This window comes from Boleophthalmus pectinirostris, unplaced genomic scaffold (assembly GCF_026225935.1).
Source record: "Boleophthalmus pectinirostris isolate CB_2022bp ecotype Guang Dong unplaced genomic scaffold, ASM2622593v1 HiC_scaffold_16, whole genome shotgun sequence".
In the NCBI taxonomy this organism is placed as follows: domain Eukaryota; kingdom Metazoa; phylum Chordata; class Actinopteri; order Gobiiformes; family Gobiidae; genus Boleophthalmus; species Boleophthalmus pectinirostris.
The window spans coordinates 16253782-16277156 of NW_026571095.1; the positions used below are offsets into that span (position 1 = coordinate 16253782).

At 38.8% G+C, this 23375-nt stretch overlaps 1 protein-coding gene across 4 annotated transcripts in view; it reads right to left on the minus strand.

The window, feature by feature from the left end:
• Positions 1–23375, minus strand: part of LOC110173525 (SPRY domain-containing SOCS box protein 4-like) — a 57029-nt gene that overhangs the window by 26903 nt on the left and 6751 nt on the right. The window contains exons 1-2 of one of the 4 annotated variants that reach the window (XM_020939551.2): positions 11821–11994; positions 1144–2117 (exon numbers count right to left, since the gene is read on the minus strand). In XM_020939551.2, the coding sequence (XP_020795210.1) occupies positions 1144–1876 (733 nt within the window). In that variant the 5' untranslated portion in view covers positions 1877–2117; positions 11821–11994. Of the gene's footprint in view, positions 1–1143; positions 2118–7882; positions 8017–11711; positions 11995–23375 lie in introns of those variants that run through there. The other 3 variants (XM_020939548.2, XM_020939550.2, XM_020939549.2) reach the window with 3 other exon arrangements.

The window sequence follows — 23375 nt, forward strand, 5'->3', positions numbered from 1 at the left end:
CAAGGGGCTTTCGGCACTCAACTTGTAGTTTGAACATACCCAAGATCCTCAGATACATTTCTTACTTTTAACTTTGGATTTACAAATCCAGGCATTAAAGAAATCACCAAATTCTTAGTGCTTGTAAATGAGACTGCATGTAATTTAAATCCATATTTAAAAAAAAGACTTAACATATTTTGACTGCCAAACATCGCTAACACAAAAAGTAGAGATTGAAGGTGATTAGAAAATCATAACACAGCACTACTCCTTTGGGAGATTTGAGATTTAAGGAGGTTATGGACAAACACCGCCTGCTGCGATATCAAAAACACTTCTTCAAACAGAAAGAGAATCCACCAGTGGATCATAAGCTTGTGCACTTTCCCTGGCCGTCAGGTGTGAGTGTGCATGTGTGATGTATATGAAGTCTATAAAGGCTTTTAACCAGCTTTTCAAAAGAGGCTCTGTTTAGACTGGGAGAGGAGCAAACTGGCCCCTTTCATAATAACACACAGACAGGGGAATGCAAAACATAGCATATTCACATTCTGAACTTTGACTGACACGGGCTGCCAATTTACATATGAAACAGAGGTTCTCAAAATGTAGAACAGATTCAGGTTGCATGAAAAAGTTACAGTATTAGTTTTATTGTTGTTCTAAATAAGTCCAAGCTTGGTCATGGTTCAGCTTTGGCCGAGCCTCGCTTTAGTCCAGTTTGTTGTACTAAATACGCTCGTCTCCTTGGATATGTTAAAGGTTTTCCTGTAATGTTACACAGTATGGCATTAAAGAGAGAAAAACATCCACTTTTCTTGTGAGCCTCTCCACAGACCTGACCTGCTTGTCTTCATGGAAATGAATAAGTTTAATGCCATATTGTGAAGCCTTCCATTGCAGGCAAGATATTAACATCTCCATGGAGACAAGCAAGTGATAGACCTTCCACTTGAAAATTTACACCCTCGTGGTTCGTCAAATCAAATATATACTATATGGCAGTGTGAGTGAAACGTTTAAGAATCAGTGTTTTAATCTTGGAATATGTTTGTTTTACTTATCACAAACTCTGAAACTAAATTCCTAATCTCATTCTGCCATTTGAATTGCCAGGTGTTTAACAAATGAGATAAGGAAAGAATATGATGTAATACTCACGATCTAAGCCATTGATGTACTTCATGGTGATCTCGCAATGTCCCCACACAGCACTGACAACCGGATACAACTTCTTGCCTTTAAGTCCTCTGAACGCCACTCCCAGATACTGTCCATCCACCATAAAGCTTAGCGTACCTTCGTCCATATCTAAAATCACTAATAACGAATCCGGCAGCGTGAATGACTCCTCTGGCTCTAGGAAACACGGGTAGAAGGGCAGTGAACTGTGTGCCCTGTTTTTACTGTCATGGTACAACCGGTTTCGCCCCAGATCCCAGCCCCAGGACTCTGAGTCGGACCCCACCAACGCAGTGTATCCTACAGAGTGTAAAGGTGCTTCTGAAGTAGCTACTCCGACAACAGCATGGGTCCCCCTTTGTCTTGACGGCCAGTGGATCTTCCAGACGTGAAGCCCTCTAGTGTATCCTACTTTACCCCTAATGCAATCTGTGCTTTGAGCTACAGGATGGCGATGAAAGGTTAGCTTATCATCATCCTTGATAAAAATATTAAGCGATCGATCGTCAGGGTTCCATGCATGACGAAGTTGAGTTTCAAGTCCAGCACAAGGCATGTCCAAAAGCAGGTCTAATCTTGGTGGTCTTGAAAAATCTGGACCTCTAAACTCTGGGTGCTGTCTTCTGTGCGCTAGCGGTCGGTATGACGGCGATCCACCACTCTCCCCGCGGCTGTCTATAGACTTGATGCCGCTGGAGATCTTCTGACCCATATCGGTGAAGTGAAGGGTCCACACAGGGAGAGGGCGTGGCAGGGCAGGGCGTGGCCAAGGGGTGGGGCTGCGTGAAACAGAACTCTGCGTTACCTCATCAAGGCAGCAGGGGGGGCAGGAGAGTCGACCCAAAACAACAGCAGGTGCTGGGAGATGAAGGGGGTGATGGATAGGTGATGGATGCAGTCACGGCTCATGCCAGTTAGGTTGTCATAATGTCAGATTACAGCTGCTGTCAATCCTGTGGGGGGAAAAAAGAAGAGAACAATTAACTCAGATATGAACTGGGGGGGTATAATTTTTATTGTTTATGATATTCATTATATTTTATGACTATAGCTTTCCAAATGATATATTGTTATTAGCCTATAATAAAAAAAGAACATAACATAATTTATAACTTGGTTGTGACAGGGCATGAATCACATGAACCGTACATGTTATGACTGAACATACTCCAATGCACACATATTGTATATTCAGATATGATTATTTCAATCAGAGCGGAAAACCAAGGCTGTATACTTGATCATTTTCTGTGAGTAATAACAAGACTAAAAATATATATGAAGGCCTTTCATGATTTTATATTTTAAAAATTCACTGGCTTTTAACAGATGAGATATAGATTTCTTGCTGCTGATGAATATCTTGTGTCTTATGCTTTTTATGTTTTTAATAGTTGTGTTGTGACTTTGACTGTGATTGTCTTTCTTTATTCTATGACTAGCACTTTGGCCAGCTCAAAAATGTTTTAAGTACTTTATAAATAAAGTTGGCATGGTAAAAATTAAAGTAAATGTCACATACATACGTATTCATTCCACTTTCAAGGTACTAAAAAAAACAAAAAACACTTTACACCTAGAAATTTTAATCCATTCACACATGCATTCATACACCAGTGTACACAGACAGAGTTTAAGACCAGTATGCTACCCACTTTGCTACAATTCTTTACATAATTCAAGAGTTATTAAATACCAGAATAAAGTGTACTTCAAAAACACTGAGCACAAAGTGACAAGAATTAAAGTAGCTAATGTCAATAACAAGAACCCAGTACAAAGGTGAGAAAAAGCTGGTGTGAAAAGTTAGTTTGGATTTTACTGACTGTGACGAGAATTAACAATGAGCAGGATGGACAGACGTGTGAACACTGGCAGACAACAGCCCACTTCCTCTGACTCATCTGTACCTCCATGGACTAACCATACTCTGCAGTCATCATCTAGGCCTGTCACGATAACACATTTTGAACCATATTGCTACAGAGTTATACTGCGATAAATGATAATAGTGAAACTACTTTATGCCAATGACACAAAGCAGGATAATCCCAGTAAACTATTTTAAATATTCTACACATGTTATCATTAAAAGGCATGAGCTGCAACAAATAAATAAAATAGCAGAATTAAAATAATTAGCTACAAAAGTTATTCAGCAATTTACAGCTCAAGCGTATTGTATCTAATTACAACAGAAATAACAAAAATCTTACCATTATATAAATGTAGATACAAGTAAAAAATAAAAATATAGAAATATAGCAATACAAATATATCTCTCAGCTATAACAATATGACAAAATACAGTCACATATCTGTACCTCCATGGACGAAACCTAGACTAAAGACTTAGACCAACGTTACTGATCCACAAGGGAAATTATTTGGACAGAGTAGCTCACACATCACAATATATTATAATAATAAAGAGCAATAATAAATTCAAGATACAGACACTCATGTGTACCATGGACTAAACCTACGCTACAGTCACTTAGCCTAGTCCAGAACCACACTCATTTCACTAATGTACCTTTAATGAGCTTTATCTGAGTCAGCAAACACATAAAGTGGATGATGAGCAAAAACATCAGGTAATATTCACCACCACAAAACAGGATCGGCTCTGAGGCCACAATGGGGGGTGATGTCATTCCAATGCAGACGAGATAAGACTGTGGTTGAAGTGACGTGATTGTGTCAGCTTCCTGTTCAGAGGAAGAGACTTGTGCAGACGGGTGGGAAGTGGATGAAACAACTCCTGCTGCATCATTCATCCACAAGTCTGCTCCTATCTGCTTCACACAAAGCCACAAAGCACTGTTATCCTTATGACAGCGGTCAACTCATGTGACACAAAACAATCCAGCCCTTTACACAAGTAGAAATAAACATCACTGAAAAAAGCTTATAAAAGGTACACTATGTAACTTCTGTAGTGAAGGATGTGTCACTTCGTTGTCTCCATGGAGATGTTATTTTTTTTTGCCTTTCTGCCTTTATTAAGCAATAAAACACATGATTTAGTGGGTAAATGCAAGACACTCAAGAGAAATGCCATTTATACTCTGGAACATGGCAAAACATTCACATCTCCATGGAGACAAGCAGGTCCTCTGCCAGAAAAGTTACAGAGAGCACCGTTAAGAAAAAGATGTACGGAAGAAAGTAAAGATTTGGAATAGACTTTTGTTCTTTAAAATGTGTAAAATACAGTAGATTGACCTAACCTCCAGTGTTTAAAAAAATACAAATCACCAACAGATTAATACTGGTGATATCAAAAGTCTCAACCAAGAGATTAAAAAACATAGTGTCACTTTAAATGTTGTAGATTCAGATGCAGTGAAGTTAAAGTAGCGTATGGTCAAAGCTGACATAAGCAAAAACATTCCCACAAACCGACTCACACTTCAGGTCATGATGTAATTCTGTGACTGTCTGAGCCTGTCTTACACCAGAGAGACTCCTCCAGAACACTTGGTTTGTGTCATTGACTCTTGTCTCTATCTCTGTGCTGTGAATGAGGTCATGGCAGCTGGCAGACAAGGTGTGCCAGTGCGGGGCGTCAGAGCAGTTCAAGGATTGGTCAGACTCACAGGCAGCTGGACTGTCTCTGTGACATGTGCCAGACAGGTGCTCACAGGGCAAATAGTCCAAACATGACCTTATTAAACTCATATGACCAGTTAAACTACTTTTTATTCTAGTAATAATAAGTGCATGTTACCCATTCTAAAACTGGTAAAAAATAATTAGTGAATAAACCTTTAAAACAAGACAAGTACAAGTCATTCTTTCTTTAATCAAGTTAAAACAAGAATGAAGTAATATTTCCAGGTCATGGCCTTATGCAGAAAACAATCTGGCACCATCAAAGAGGATCATCACATTTGACCCTGTGTCGTCACGGTTACAGTTCCGTGGTAACCTCTCAAGAGGCCGATGGGCTGGCATGGCGGCTGGTGCGAATAGCCGCAACATGCTAGTGCCATCTGTTGTTTACTTTGCCTCCCTCACTCCTGCGTTTGTGTGCAGCCAACTCATTTAGGACTACTGCCCCGTCTTCATGTGGCCGCTCCTTCATGTGCCCGCTCAGCTGCGTCAGGCTGGGCTCTGTCCTGCCAACAGCCTTTTACTGTTGTTCCCACACAGAGAGGAGCGTATGTGGTTACACGGAGAAAAGATGCACCTAGGGCCCTGTTACACTTTCAAGGCCAAACTGGGACTGTTGCGGTCTGTAATTGAACCATTTTATAATTTTTCCCATGAAACTAAAAATGTTCTTAATCTCCTACAATATCAATTCCTCTTTTAGTGTGGTAGAACTTTGTCAAAGACTTTAAAGTCAAGGTATTACCAAAACTATTGTCTTTCGTTCACCAGGAGAAGCTTTTCACTGATTCAGCATGAACCATGTCATGTGCAGTGAATGGAGTACAGATGTTTTTTTTACTCAGATAAAATATTTTAAATTTTGTCAGGCATTAACAAATTATTCCTGATTTCATTGTTAACATATGTTAAACCAAATGTGGGATATTGGGATAATTTTGTTTTCACCACCTACACTTTGCCAGATTAAAGTGCGTACACAGGTTAATATCAAACACAGACAAGCACAAAGACAATGATGCTGTGTTGTATGTGTCAAAATAAATGCAATGAACAAGCGGGACAAAACAAACAGCCACTGTAGATGAACGCAACAACTTGGCAAAGCGCTGAGATAAGAGGAGACAGATGTGGGCTGCACCTGGTGAGTGGGCTGCCTTCATCTGTCCTCTACAGGCTGCACGGCTAACAAGCATCTCCCACTTACACTGTCTGCTGCTATGTGTCTATGGGCCTCTGCTTGGCTTTCATTTGAATGTGCCTAACCAGCTCTGACCGGGCCGGCTCGCTTTGAAGTCTGACACACATACACAGGGAGGGGGAGCGAAACAGCGCCCCCCGGGAGGAGTGCACACATGTCAGCAGACTTTTCCACTCAAAATATGGCAGCTCTGACGTGTGACTAACAGCCGGGTTTGTTTCCTGCATTTGTGACTGAGGTGGATTGTGATGGCAAGGTCATTTAAGGACAAAGGACAGATAGTTGGATAGTAGAATTCATTTGATTAAAGTCTGAAATTGGAAGTATTAGTAATGCTGATTTTTTTAATTGTATTTTTCTGTGGATACAATTACAGCCCCTTACATGTAAAGTGTACCCTAACCAGCTATCTATAGAATATCAGTACTTGTTTGATTAAGCTGTATACATGTTAGAAAAGGAGCATAATAAAGACCTATTAAACATTCCCCTAACCAAGAAAGTCACACTCAATAATAGCCAACCATCTATCAATAACAACTTTCAAATAAAATTACAAAACATATCTTTTGTAAGACATATTTTCTTCATCTGCTGGTAAAATTATTAGACATTTAAAAAGAAGAAACTAGACAGTGAGCCTAGCATTAAATTAAAATTTACTTTCTAACTGATGGGTCAAGGTTGATAAACCCCAAATTATTTCCTTCATCACAAATTTCTGAAGTGCCTTGAAACTAACGAAGAAAGAATACAACATTAGTTCTGACTAATTAGTAAATAATACCCAATCATGAAAAAAAATAAATAAATCCAATTTTACATTTCTACAGAATTTACTTTTGATTATGTAACTGCTCTTCTTCAAGGTCTGATTCAAACGAAGACTTAAAGATGACTCACATCATCGGTCACTTCTTCCATTTTCCATTTTTAGAGAGGACATCTCAGAAGCACTGTATCCATGCACATAATAGCTATACTTTATCTGTAAATACCTGCGGAGTGGTTAACCCTTTAGATAAACAAACTGCCATCCTCTCTGCAGTACACACACTCACTCCTTCTGAGGGAATCCCTGAGCAGCACCAGGGGCCAGACATAAACTGTGCCGTCTGGCTCCTAACACAATGTCAAAATACAGACGCAGAGACCAAACAGCTCCTCACACATGATGGGGAGGCTTGTATGGGCTGGTATAAAAGCATTAACTGACCAAATATGTTTTCCCATCAAAAAGATCAAATCAAAGAACACACTGACAGGGACCAGCTGTAATACAAGGCAAACCACACAGACATATCTAAAATCAGTTCAACGCAGGGTCTCCTTTGTTAAGGTATTCTGTTTCAAACAAGTTTAAAAGAGCCCATATTGCACTTTTTTAGTCTGTGTTATAATGTTGTTTCCTCATCAAAACCATACCCAGAGTTGTGTTTTGTTTCATTCACAAGTGTTTAATACACAAACCTTGTATATTTAGGCTGGATTCTTCTCTCCCATAGAAAACACACTGTTCCACCTTGTAATGTCATGTGGTAATACAGGAAGTGCTTCACTGTGTTTTAAACTCTATACATCTTCACTAGAATCACTTTAATAATTTCAGACCTGGAATTGCCAGGTTGCTTGATCACTTGAAAACTACCACTTCATGACATCACAAGGTGGAACAGAGCATTTTAAGCTTTGGAGATGTAGACAGACTAATAATAAAGGCTTACTCATACACAACTCCTGGTATGTCTTTGATGAGGAAACAGCATTATAACATGGCTTAAAGTTCACACAAATCAATTTAGCATAATATAAGATATTTAAGAATAAGCTAAAGACATATGATGAGTAGAAAGCTATAGTAATTTAATGCAGAAATATAAAGTGGCTGTATGAACATACCGTGTCTTGAAGAAAATCTAAATATGATGGCTTGGCTTGTTCGTATGATTACATTTGCAGATCATTACGTCTTTGGTTTGGAAATCACCAGCAGTTCTCAAGAATAGGAACAGTACAACATAGTGTACATTTGCAGACAGCACTTCCTCTCTTTCTTTCACATACGACTTTATAACAAAGCTGTGGTCATCGCCTGAATTAGTCATATTCCCAGACTTTTCCCTTCTGTCAGCTCTTCCTGGGAAGTTCCTCTCATGACGCCTTGAAAGGATGTGCAGACTGTGATCCAGACTACAGAGCCACACCAAAACTATTCATTTTATCCAAGGAATTTTTGCACTGTCCTGTAAAGTTTTGCCTCTACAATGTTACACTCTAGCAAACAAAAATGAACAAAATGAGAATGAAAATGTAAAAGAACTGCCTGGTTCCATATCCAAACCAGCAATTAGTCAAATTTTAAGCCAACAGACCTAATTAAAGATAATTTTGTGATTCATTGCTTCTCTGTTTAAATCAGCTCTATGCTAAAAAGCCAACAGCCCATATTGTCCAATTATCCACCCCAAATTACAACAGCGCGATAATGTTTTTTTTCAAAGCTTAACTCCAAAACCAAAAACTTCTTTACAATTCCCACCACTAACTTCTGACAAACAAACAAACAATCCAACCAGATACTATAAATATAAAGTATCCAGAAATCCTCACTATACTGTATGTTCATAGCCAGCTGTAAAAATCTTTCTATTTCTCCAGTGGCCAGTGTGACACTTAAAAAATCCATGGAGCCCAGAGGGAAGACCATTAGTGGAGCAGTGATTGAGCACTTCTTTATGGACACCTTGGTAAAAGCTATCCATCTCTGCACACATACACACGCACACACATATATGAAGATACACGCACATCCACACAGGACACTGGAGGCCTTGATGCCATCCATAAAGCTGGGGGGGCAGGGGGACGTTCAGGTGGCAGATTCACAACCAGAGCAGTAATGAAACTGAATCAAAGTGTGGCCCCAATGACGCACACTGCACACTCACTCATGCCAGGACGAGGCGCGTGCAAGAGGAACAGGTCCCTCCCACATAGCACACATATGACCTCAGCAGCTGTTGCACTGAAGCAATACAGGAATGTCTGAATAATGCCTAATCAAAGGGGCTGTCTAAGAATGAATGAAAAGGAAAAATCAAGGTATTGTTTGTTAGAAAGAACTAGAGAAATGTTGGCACTGAGTTTCAATAGGCCATTATATTTACATTGGTCATGCAAAACGTCTCCACCATTGTAACAGTTCTTATTATTTGTACTGAAGACATCATTAATCCTAAGAGGCACAACAATATCTCATAATATATAGAGTTTACCATACCATACCATACTATACTATGCCATCAGCGAATGGAGTGACTGAGTGACTCCAGTATAGTAAACTTAAATTGTAGCCACATCTGCCTTAATATTAAATAAGTATATTTATTCTTCAATTCAGTTGTATTGATCTTTCCAATTTAAAAAAAAAGTTTTTAATCACAAACAGACCTTTTGCACATTTGTAAAGGCTTAATTTGGCCAATATCTAGTATCGCCATGGGATGAATGTCCTTGAATAGTTCTAGAGGCAGCATGCATGCTATTGACTCCATCTCTTTTAGATGGTTAATGTGTTTGCATTGACTGATGATTAAATGCAAGGTTATATAACATAGGACAGAATGTGATACTGAATGTTAATCACAGGCTGCATACACCATTATAGTCATCATGTGGTAAGAAGAACTCTTATGATTATACTCTTATAGTCGTTTTTCAGCTACAGTGTCCCTTGTGGATCAATTCAGTTCGTTTAGTAAGTTTACTTCACTATTCATTCTTTCGTGTCATTGCAACTTTTCCGAGCTCAGAAGTTCAACTGAGCAGACTCTGAAAATTTGGCTGAAAGAAAAAATAATTACAGGGGTTTAAGAGAGCAACAGTGCATCTCTAAAAGGGGAAAGCAGGGCCCAGTGACAAAGCCTGCCTCGGGAGTGTGACTGTAGACTACAGAGAAATACTGCAAGTGAAAGGGAGCCCAAACAATGGAAGAGATGGAGCGAAGAGAAGCGGAGGTCGGCAGCTGACAAAACAAAGGATAAAGTCAGAAAAGATGACTGCTATCTCTACGTCCCAGGACAGTCCACATGTACCCCTCCCACACAGGGTCAGTCCCCATGCATAGACTAAACACCAACATGAACCCTCAGATTAACATAGGGGACAATGAGTATAAAAATAGCCCAAAGGATCTGTCCTATTATTCTAAGTGAGGGGGATATCCTTAGCCTGCCCCAGCTTTGCACCATGCTCAAACAAAGGCTCAAAATAGTGCTACTTAATCACTAACAGCGCAGATATCCACCTTTGGCCCTATCCCGCAATGGTTAAAACAAAGAGTTGAACTGGGCATCTTCTAGTTCAAGGGTAAAAACAAATCAATTTTGGGATGGGAGTGAAAAATAAGCCAAAACTGTCTTCTCAATTAAAACAAATGGAAAAATGTATGTAAAACTTCATTAGTTATTGCGATTATTGCAAAACATGGAAAATTGTTGTGGAAGGGCATTTGGTTTAATGTAAATCTTGAATATGGATTTGCTTTTAAATGACAAAAGATTAAAATAAAACAAAATAAAATAAAACTTAGGCGTGAACATAACAAAAAGTGATGTTTTGTGAGAGGGGGGATATCCTTGTATAGTCCAGCCCTCCTCTCTCCACTGCTCTCAAACAAAAGCAGTGACAAATCCACACAGGAGGGGAGTCCCGGCAGACCAGCTGGTGCTCAGACCATTAGCAGCTTTAAGACAAGAGAAACTGAACAGCCGCAGGGGTGAGGCGGGCACAGGAAGGAGTCACAGGGTTAGGGGCTAAAGTAAATGCACTGGAACTCATCACCTGCTTCTCACATAAGCCCTGAACTGTGTGTTAATGTAGTCAATTTTGATGCATGGAGTATTATAAAAAAGGCAGATATACTGTTAAAGGTCCTACATTACACAAAAATGAGTCTTGTGAGATTGAAGCCATGTTATATTGTTGTTACATCCTCAAAAACACACCCAGAGTTGTGTTTGGTTTAATTTACACATATTTGAGTAATATTGGTTTGAGTTCCACTGTGTTTAAAAACACAGCGGAGCACTTCCTGTTTTCTAGACAACAACATAGATCTGAAAATAGCCTAATATGAGCCCTTTAAGTACACAGTGCAAAAGAAAGAGGTTTTGAGTAGATACAAAACAGCATGAAAGCTCACTGCTCCATGTTCTATCTAGTACAATAAAATACAACTTTAATAACACTGACTCACCACTAGTCATAAACCAATGTGTTCATGATTTTAAAGATAGCCTAGCTTTCCAATTACCTGGAATTACAAAGCCAAAGAAGCAACAACTAAACAATAAAAGGCAGATTCTAAACAAACAATCATGTTGTGTCATGGTTGTGGTAGGAAGGGCATCTGACATAAAGACAAAAAGGTTGACAAAATAGTAACTGGTTCTCTGGTACAACTCCTCACAGCTAGGGCTTGTTTGGGTTTTAGGCTGGTAAAATACTGACTTTTTGGATTAAGCAAAACATTATAGAATATTTGTATAGCCAAATGTTGAGGTCCGAGATAACGTAAAATTGACTCTTGTGAGCTTTAAGCAAATGAAACAAACACAACTCCAACTGTGTTTGATGAAGAAACAACAGTATAACAGATGTCAAAATAGGGAAATATGAACCCTTCAAGTAATACTGACCAAATACAAGTGTAAACAAAGTCACTTACCTAAATTGCTATTTGTAATATGTTCCCATCGAAACAAACCAAACAATTAAATGACTTCAGTAAATCCCTGTACATGTCCCAGCACAACATCAGTCTTCTTTATGCTCACCCAAGAGGAAAGCACAATCCACAGCCAGAGAGAGACATATAGTGAGTGACTATTTCCTCAGAGACGGTTCCTGATGCATCCTGGTCCCTCCTCCCTCCCACCCAGCTCCAGTGTCCCGGGGCTACAGCCTTTAACGCCCCAACACTAGCCTGTGTTTCCACGGCATCCTCATCACAACACTCTGACATGAACAGACTGAGAGCTGTGCAGTTTCAGTTCCACTTCCCAGAGAAAAGAAGAGGGCTGGGCCAAGAACTGAGCGGCTGAAAGGCGATCCTGCTCTGATCTCATCAAGTTGAGTTAACAGTGGACTAGAGCAGCAGGCAGCCTTCTCACTGCTCCTAATGCTGTGTATATCCAGAGTCTTACAGAGAGGTCCAGACAATCCTTCCCCTGCGTGCACACACTTGCACACGTGCCACACCAAAAGCATGGGTAAGACATGTGGCAACTGCCTGTGACCTGCCAAAGATTTCACAGTAAACTGATGTGGTACAGTCTGCAGTACTGTAGTCTGTGTTATTCAATGGTATTTTCAGTGGCAGACATTATCAAAAGTTTCAACATCTATTAGATTACACTAATAGACAGCTTTTTTGTATCTTAGCAAAAATACAAGTTACTCAAAACAAAGTAGAAGAACTTGTACTTGGTTGTTCAGTTAAAAGTAGCAGTGAACAGATGTATTCCACTGTCATTTAAATAAGATACACTGGGCACCTTGTTATACAATACTCAGATTTTTTTGCAATGAAATATCAGTTGTAATGAATGTACAGTATATTTGTAATGAAAATGGAGATTTAATATTTCAGTGGGAAACTAGCTGATTGACTGCTTTCAGCTAATGGGATCCATGTAAATAAACAAATAAGTACAATCTAAAAGACTGTTAATGTATTAATTCATGTATTGCAATATTGTTCTTTTTTTTATATATAATCATGGCGTAAGTTCTTTTTCCATAGTTTTAATGCCAATGAACTCTTTTGTTTATAGTTTTGCATATTACTGGCTCTGTATGAAAAAGTCCAAGAATGAGGCCTCTTTGAAACTGAAAGGTTGAGTTGAACTTTAGCTGTGAATAGTGCTGTATAAGCAGCTTGTCACTCTTTGACGAGCACTGCTGTAGACAGACCCCACCAGGGAGAGCAGGTCACTTCCTGTGGGGACTTTTCCCAGCCCTTAAGACCACCAGGGTTTTTGTCAGGGATACGTGGTCTTTAAGTCTGTAAATATGACTACAGAAAGAAAACAATTACTAGTGCTTATAACTAAAATATATCAATGTACAATTATTTTTGCTTAACTACTAACATTTCCATAGCAATCTTTGCATTTTCCCCATTTAGAGGTTCACTTTGTAACTTTTCTATTTGAATTTAACTTAAGTATCTTTAATATATTCAATCACAAGTTTTGGAACATGCATTTTTAGTCATCTTTCCATAGACATGACATGCAACTTTGGCTTCACTTACTTGTCTCCACGGAGATACAGAAGTTTAGTGCTATAAAGCGGAACAGAAGGAGAGACAATGACACATCTATGAAGACGAGCAGGTGACGGACTGTCCACTACAAAAGGTACAAAGTGTACCTTTAATTATCCAAAATTATACAAACTTGGCTCATGTGAGCTTTAAGCCATGATGAAATGTTGTTACCTTCCTCCAACACATAGCTGGAATTGTGTTTTGTTTCATTCACACATGTCTGAGTAATCCTTTATTATTAGTCTGTCTACATTTCTAAAGCTCAAAATGCTCTGTTCCACCTTTTGATGTCTAGTGGTAGTTTTCAAATTAACAGAGCTACTGTTTCACCCTTAGTTCAGTGGAGATCCCAGAGTTAAAATGATCCAAATGAGCCAAAGCTGATGGAGTTAAAAACACACACACAGTGAAGTAATTCCTGTATTGCCATGACGTTGAAAATGGAACAGAGTGTTTCCTGAACTAAATATGCAAGGTTTGTGTGTTAAACATGCATGTTTAACACACAAACCTTGCATATTGCATGCATGCTTGAATGAAACAAAACACAACTCCAGGTGTCTTTGTGATGAAGAAACAACATTATAACATATATCTATGGGTTCTTTAATTTGCAGCATTAGCCTACCAACAATATTTCACAGTGTCAAATATTTCCTCCAGACTGTCAGATGTTTAGGAAAGAGGATACATTTCATCAAGGACATGTGTAAACTGAACGTTTTGAAGCTAAAAAGGGCATAACTGACAGGAACCAACATCCAGTGTAAACAAACCACAGACCAATCACGCTGCTTCACTGGAGCAGGGGGGCTGGGGAGAGGAAACACAGACCCCCCTGGATCAGCTGCAGACTTACCTTTGGCCTACACACACTCTGACTGCATACATTCACATGAGAGAGCCTGTTACTCTAGACACCGTCGATGTAGGTCAGTGGTTTTGAATGCAAGCAGTCACTGAGGGCTTAACATAATACGCACAGGTATATGAGGAAGGAAGACTTTGAACTCGCAAGCTGAAATCTGGACATGGGGAGTACAAGGTTGAGAAACTGAAGTATATAAAATGTGGGGATTTTTTGTTAGTTTTCATTTTTGTTCATGAAAAATATAGCCATGTATTTCAAGTATGCATAGCAAGACTTGGCTAATACTGTATATCACACAGTTCTAATACAGTATTTTGGTATATTTGATTCAGGGGGTGTTTGCTTCTGCTCATGGATTACAAATACGAGAAGTAATTATGTGTCACCAAGTACATGAACAAATTTCACAGGCAACCTAACTTCCACATGTGGGAGTAAAGGTTAATGTACACTTGTAACAGTTTTGTATTGAATAAGGTATTGATAATTTGCAGCTGATGTCATCAAGATTCCCTGGGGGTGTGATGCTAACTGTAGACACTGCTCTGTCTGAATCTCTGTTACTCAAGTTAGACTTTGACCTGAGCTTTGTTTTAATCTGAGCTATCTGAGAAATAGCTGACTTGATTGTATTGTTTGTATTGACTGTATTGATCACAGACTCCTGAAAACTGTCAATTTTGTATTTTTTTCTTGAGGGCTCAAACTATCTTAAAACATTTTTGGCAGTGTTTCCTAATAGTGTCTGTTTGGTAACTACAGAAACATTCCACTATACAGATACATGTTGAACACCCCCCGCGTGATGTGACTGCAAAGTATCAATTTGCACTGATAAGAGTTTCAAAAGTACCTTTATATTGTTACTTTTTGTGGGGGAAAAAAATCAGTCTTTGTCTCATGTCTAATCTTTTCAGGTATAGGGGAGGCAATATTACAAATTGAAAAGAAAATGCTGGAAATAGAGTTTTGGAATAAAGATAAAATTAAGTATTTAGGATGTTAAAATCTCTTCTTAGGCTGACTAAAAAAATATGACTTACCTAGGCCTGTCATGATAACAAATTTTGAAGCATAATCTACTGCGATAAACAACAATATTGAGACTATTTAATGCCACTGACACTGTAATAATAAAGCAGGATAATCCTTGTAAACATTTTTTAAATACAGTATCATTAAAAGCCATGAGCTGAACAAATAAATGAAACAATAATTAGCCATAGAAGCTGGATATTCAAGTCTGTAAAGCTCAAAAGTACAACAAATATGCCCCAAATCTCCCCACTTTTAGAAAAAAAAAAAGTACACATGATAAATATTGAGCCCCAAAATGAATATATTGAATAAGTTAATATAGTAATTATCGTGATAAGCCTAATGATCACAAAAAAACAGCTCTATAGAAAAGTAACTATATGAGTTTTGACTTTTTAGAAAAATATAAAGTCAGTTTGACCTAAATTATGGCCATTATTGGTATTTTTCTATAGTCACGTAAGCACAGTGAATGACAAGCCTCTGCCCGGTGGCTATGAAGCCCGCTCTGCCTCTCCCATCTTCTCTGCTGGACCCCATCTTAAATTGGCCCTTGATTTTCTGCCTGAGGGCACATCCACACTTAAGAGCCCCATGGGGTCCTGGGACACGTGTGCATCTGAGAGGGAGTTAATCTGCAGGACAATAGGGCCCTGTCCCCATCCCAGACACAGCACTGAGGCTTGGGGGCAGCACACGGACAAAGGAAACCCAAGGTGCCTGCTGCCAACACATGTCACACAAAAGCCACCCAACAGTCTGCAGGGCCCAAGGGAGAAGGGTGCAGGGGTGAAACTACAGAAGGAATGAAAGTGGCGAGCAAAGATCCTGGGGCGAAAGGGCTGAAAAGAGAGCATGTCCAAGCCAGAACAAGGAGCTCAAGGTAGAATTACAGCGTGCAGATGGCGGTGAAAAGAGCCACACGAACCAGACCACAGTTTGGACAAGAACGTAATGAAAAGAGGCCATTTTGTGCCTCAGTGGTTTCGTGCTTGAAAAAGGACAATTCATACAGTTCAGTTGAGTAGATGTGAAGACTTTGCAGACACATTTTATATTCAGTGTTTGTAATTGTAATTTTCCTTCCAATAATCTCAGAAGAATTACTGATATGGAGTTTCAGAACTTTAAAACATTGTACTGGCCACTAGTTATCTTTTGCTATATATGGCTATGTATTACTAAACACGTCACTGGTTCTCAGTTTCTTGTTCCTGTTAAAAAAGAACAGTCAAGTTCAGCACTCCAGTCACATGCAAGACTGATATGAGGATTTGGTTACAGCAGGTAAAGGTCAATTGTAGAATCAAAATTAGACACATGGATAGTGCGATACAGTAGACATGCAAGTTTCCAAGCATCAAGATGTTTCACTAGATCTTCTTCATAAAATACATAAATTACATCATGCCAAAAGACACAAATATGCAGTGGAAATTTGAAAGTTAGGTTCTCTTCTTGCCTTGAGAACAGATTGTAACCCTGAGTTACAAAGCAGGGTTCATATTTAACAAACACAAAGAGAAAAGTCACTACGGGACAAAGCTCCACTCATTTCGCTCTGACTCATGTCGAAACAGATGTCTGCTATCTCCAACTCCAGCAGGACTGCATTAGCCCAGCCTGCCGCACAATCAATGGAGGCAGCAGGAGGCAGACAGGGATCTCTTATTTCACCTTGTAGATACTAAACCCTACTTCTGCATTTCTTATTTTATGAAACAAATAGCATTTTATTGTCGATATCAGCCAGGATAAGTGCTTCATGCTAAATCAATAATACAGACTTTTTCAATTCCCTTTAAAGTTCAGAAGAATATTTACTAGGGGTGCATGAAAGTGTGAAATAAGATGCTAAACCCTAAATCAAGGCACAGGTTAAAATCTTGCAATGAAAAAATGCTGTGCCTGGTCTTGCCTAAGTGAAGCCAACAACAACTAGCATGTTAACACACACTTCTTGATTACTGGACAACAAAACGCTTTATACTTAAATGCTACCAGCATGCATGACTTGAGACCAATTTACATTTCATATGAAGTAAGAAATGCATTCTTACACCTAGAGCTGTAAGAACAAGAACAAACATTTCATATACTTCATCAGAACTTCTGCCAAATCTCTATGTTGTTAAGGAGATTATCAACAGTACAGTGGTAGCACAGTTGTTGCTAATAAAATATTAAAACGTTATATATTCACCACAATGGCTGAAATCTTTTTTTAAAATCACAAATTCTAACAGCTAAATATATTTTTTAATTAACCACGACAACTCAGAAAATCCAACCAATCACAGTGCAGACAGACAATAAGAACAAAGTTCTGCTTAGTCTATTTGTCGAGAAAAAGCTGTGAAAACTGCAGATCGGGAGCTGTAAGCGCAAACACAAAGAACGTGATGTCATCTTGTTCTTACAGGTGTAAGAACAATGGTCTTAAACTTGCCAAAATACATGGGAAAAATTTGTTACAGGGTTTTTAATAATAATATTGGATAAGATAGACTTTTAAGTCTTAGCATTCTTGATTAGAATATCTATACATTTAGCTATGTGCAGGAGAAATAAAGTCAAACTTGTACACAAACACACACACACACCTTGACCCTTTCCCTCCTCACTCCCCTCCATCTCCTCCCGTCCATCCATCACTCCCCTTTCCTGACGGGGTTCTTCTCCGCCTTTCTATCCTCCACACAGCTGCTGCTCTTCTGTCTGTCACTGTTGACCTCCCAGAGCCACGTGCCAAGTCCCTTGCACACTGTCCCATGGAGACCCTAAATCAGACCCCCCCTCCCGCCCTGAATGACACGCGCACACAAAGTTAGCATCTGATCGAGACTCTCATCACATTACGCTGCATCGTTTGTCACTTAAATGCCTTATAAATGCCAGATCCCTCACTGAATTAGAGCAGGACAAGATGTGAGGGGAATATCAAGCAAGATTGTTACGGACAGAGCATATTGGAACTGCAAAATGACAGGCAGAAATATCACATGCAGTAATACTACTCCATTTTTGCTTTGATATGAAACAAACATTGTCAGTTACTAGTGAGCCAATCAAACATAAATATAGGGAACAGTGAAAACTAAAAAAAAAAAAAAAAACACTAAAGAATAATCACTGATAATATTTAACTAAACATAAGACATGAGCATATCCCTCTTCGTGTTCTAAGCAGAGAGCCATGAACGCACTAGTCAGCATAATAAATATAATGTCGTCAAAGCATCTCAAGCCCTCAGTGCTTCACAACACCGATGAAGAGCAAAGACTGATTCAATAACACTTATTTAAATCTTAAAGGTCACTCATGTTGTACAATTACAAACTAACTCAATGAGTCATGAAACCTGTAATAACAGTGCCTCAAATTGCTTATCAAGACATTATTTCCCACTTCACCGACCAGACATGATTTTTAAAGAGGGGGTATTATGCATAATTTACTTTTTGGAGATTTCTACCACGTTATAACGTTGCCATCATCAAAACATGCCTGAAGAGGTTTTAGATGTCATCCATGCATGTTTGAGTATTTTAGTGATCTCTCCTGGGCCCTATTCGAACCCTCCTCACGGTCTGCTGTAAGATTCTGTCACATTATGACAGCTCCATTTCCTCTGACAGACTGTGCAGGGCTGCCTCATAAGCTCCTTTGGTTTGGATTAGCGGCAGGTGTCACTCACTGTCTGCACTCACAGTGAGGGCTTGCACCATTCATGGATTTACAGAAGAGTCAAGAGCAAACGTAAGATTCTGAAGTCAAGACAAAGAAAAAATGTTATTTGTTTATTTGTATGAATGAACATGTACACTACCAGTCAAAATTATGGACACACCCTCTCATTCAATGTTTTTTTTTTCTCCTTTCTGTTTACTACTTTCTACATTTTAGATACATACAGAAAATATCAAACACATGATGCAAGATATAGAAAATTACAGTATGTAGCAAAGAAAAAAAGCTCATGACTGCTTTGCTGACATCTCTGCATTTTACAGTGCAAATAATAATTTATTTCATTTTTCCATTAAGTATATTAAAGTGTATTTTATACAAGCTAGAGACAAACTTGGATAAATGAGGTTGTAGCATGAAAACAGTCAATGCCATGTCAATCAGGAAGCAGATGATTTGCCATGCTGGCCTTGGACACTTAAAGGATATTACCTATTATTGATATATAGTGCCAGAATTTATATTTGTTTAGACAACTTAAAAGTTACTGTAAACTGTAGATTGATCGATACAGATTTCAAGGCAAATTTTTAATTCAGTTTTCTAGTATCATAGCACCTGATATCCAATAAGATTTAAAAACAAAGGAAAATTATTTTAGGACCAGATCCCTGTTTCACTACAAACCAAACCCAGTGTACCATATTTAGAGCAGTGCCCCCTTCTGATGGCCTGAAGCAAATGTGGCACTCACTGAAGCGTTAAAACAAAGCTTCATGCTTTTCATTTAGACAGGATGTGAGCCCAAACAGCAACCCAATCTCTACTGTAACCACAGCAATAACAATTTAATAAAGTAAGAAATAGTTTGTTTATACTGGAGACTTAGATGAGAACGTTATGCCCATGGGTGTAACTCTGTATAAAAATTCAACCTTTTCAGACTTGCTCCATTGTGACTTTGTATAACTCTCTAGTAAGTTTGAGCAACTTGTGAATTGTTTTGCATAAAGTCAGAGCGAAGACAATCCTTGCCTCCAGCAAAGACCTGCTGCAGTACATTTGCATGAGGTTTTTGGCTTTGTGGGACTGGAGTAGGGACCTTTAAAGACATTTGTGTAGGAGTTTAACGTATCACTGTCCTGAAGCAATAAACAACTGTAAACATCCAAGTCAAGCAGTAAGTGATGCGACTCAGGGTGGTGCAAGTCAAGACTCTTTTAGTGTTTGTAAACAGAACGTTACCATAAGTTAAACAGCCGTTATACATAAATCATTATGTACTGTCAGTGGAAGATAGCACCAGAATATATTCCCACAATATAGATGGTTTCGGCAATGACTAAGATATTTCAGAGCCTGCTTAAAAATACTAACACATATTAGCAATGTTTATTCCAGTATGCACTGAAGAAGCTACTGAAACATTTTGGTTAGCTAACTGTACTGTATCTATATGCAAAATTAGATTCTAGTAGAAGAGGAAGATGAGACACTTTTGTTTTCTTCCAATAAAAAAATCTTAATTGACATAAAATCCAGCTATTGGAATGTGTCACTGTGAATAAACTTTTTAAGTGTTAAACGTTTTACAAGACCCACTGAAATCACGCAGAAAGACTCCCTCATTTAACATTTATTTGCTTTCAAAGGTGAAAGGTTAAACCAATAAACTACAGAGACCAAAGACACTGAGCCCATTATCCGATGAAAACATCTCTATATGCCACAATCTGACGTTGCCATGGCAACCGGCCGAGTACAGGAGAAGAGGCCGATACGGGGACGACGTTACTGGAAGAGTGTGAGAGTAAGTGGTGCCAAATATAGGAACAGAGCGTGGTCTTATCGTGTCTCCCATATCTACAGCTCATCTTCAGAGCATCGCGCCTTTGCCTCAGAGGAGCTAAATATCTCCCAGAGGAGCCTACCCTGAGTGAGCCGGCAACAGAGATCTGAGATTGACTTTGCAATGGTTATTTATTGGTTTTGTTTATGAATCTGATTTCAATTAGAGTTGTTTTGTAAGTATTCTTGGAAAATGTTTTTTTTTTTTTACTTTTTGTTTAACTGATGGGTTAAAAAAGGCACATGCTATTCTTCTTGTGTAGTCCATACATCATTTGCCAGACTTGCTCTGAGCCTTTCCTTAGCAAATTTATACCAAGAGCTTTGTGGTTCATTGAGTACAGTTGTTACGGCATGCCTTTGTTCATTTTGGAGGATGTAGCCAAAGACAAACACACCAGCCTGGTTTATTTAGTACACAAATTAAAACTTAAAAACAGTAAAGAGAAAAGAAGACAGCACTCACATCTACATGAGAGACACTGTGTTGTAGTTTCAGGCCACACTTGAATAATCACGGATGCTATACTTAGACAGTGGCACAGCACACATTGGTAATCCTTTCTAAGTCAAGTTTGTTTTGTTCTTGTGCTCTGGATCTCGGACAGATCTTGTTGTGTTTGGCAGGCACGCTCACAGCATCTTTCCTGAAACTTAGAAGATGAGTATTTCATCAGTAAATACCATAAGACCAGTTAAAAGTAATTATAATTTAAAATTCTGGCACAGAGGTGACTGGGAGGCAAAAGTGAAGAGAAACACAATGCAAATTCCATGAAAAAAAAGTTGACCCAACAAATCAGCTAGGATTTATTTAAAACAAAAGCACAACTTTTATCCTTTGTAGTAGAGCAGAAAACTTAATACATGTGCTTAAAACCAGTAATATTTTAGATCTGATATCCTCCATTCTGGAATTTTGAACATTCTTTTGGCAAGGAATTGGGTTTACATATTGTTTTTTTTTTTTCTTTCCCTACAATGAAGTCATGTATTGTGTGTCCTATGTGCAATCGAACACAGTGCTGCTGCCAACATGGTTGCCTTTGAGACACTGTAAGTTGCCTGTACAGACTCTCCAGTTTCAGCACCACCTCCTGTTTCCTTCACTAATTCAAGGCAATGGCTTAGATCGATTACAAACACCGATAAACAAGCCGAGCGGGGAAGTGAAGGCCCTGGAGCCAAAATAATGCTATTCTTCTTATCTGCCTCTCTCCACAAGATGATGCCACAAATAGTCAGATTCTGCCCTGTAGATTCTAGCACCTGTTGGTTTGAGCCCAGGCCCTGCGGAAACAGATATGTGAACAGCTTGGCCACATATGTGGAGGTTTGTGCTTCTCTGTCCAGACTTTCAAAACAAGAAAAGTACTCAGGTCTTCCAGCTATTCAAGAAGCACCTAGAGATAATGAATCAAAAAGGCCTTTATTTTGCCTCTATGTAGAAAAATAAAGACTCCAATGGAATCATGTGCATTTCTTTTTAGTGCAAATTGACAGCTGCTCGAATGTATTATAAATTATCATAAGTGTTACATATTGTTTTTCCCAAAAAAGAGCCGCTGCAAAATAAAATAAGAAAAACAGAGGTTCTCATAGCACTCGGTGGTTTTAGAATTTTTTAAGTCAAAGTTCAAACAAATACCAAGGAATAGACTCGATATTCAATACAAATTCTGATACCATGATGATAATTAAAAAAAATTAAAAATTCTTTAAACAATGGAATATGATTTTCAACATGAAACCATCTTGCTTTTATGTTATAATGTGCCTTATATCTGTGTAATCCCTCAGTCATCCAGATATGTTCCAAAGTGGTCCATGGGTGTATGCAAGTCTATGTGGTCATCATTCTAAAGCTTTTCAGGAAAGGTTAATTAATTTTGACTTTCCTGTCACAGTCAGAATGGGCAATTGGGCTAACATGCTTATACAGGATACAACAACGTGTACTTACGCAAGGGTTTGAACCGGCCACCTCAAAACAAATACTTCAATCATTGCACTCCAGCTGTTTAAAATGAGTTTAGTCTCCTTTACCACCAGCCTCAGCACCACTCACACAGAAAGCACATCATCTTGTAATCCTCCATAAGTGCTGTGCGTTGTCCTCCTCTTGGCATTCACTTTACATAAACCGAAACAGCAGAGCCTCGGTGACAGGCCTGAAGTGCTCACTGAATCACATGCATGTTCCCTTCCGAGTCTCTTGAAAAAGTCTTCTCCTGTCAACTGACTCACAGAGACTTGTTCTTAATCTTTCCAGGTTGAGGTAAATTAAATAATAAAAATAATCATATGTTAAAAGGTGCCTTGTGTAACTTTTCTGGTGGAGAGTCCATCACCTGCTTGTTTCTATGGATATATCATTGCCCTGCCAGGAATTAAGATGAACTTTACATGTCTTAAATTATATGTGGTTTTATAACTCAAAAACAGATATTCTTGCTGTGAGTGGGGGTTGCCTCTCCACACATCTGACCAGTAACTTGGTCTGGTTTGGTCTCCATGAAGGTTTAAATTTAAATGAAAGGTTTAATACCATATTGTGAAACATTCCAGACAAAGCAATAACATCTCCATGGAGAAAAGCATTAGACAGACC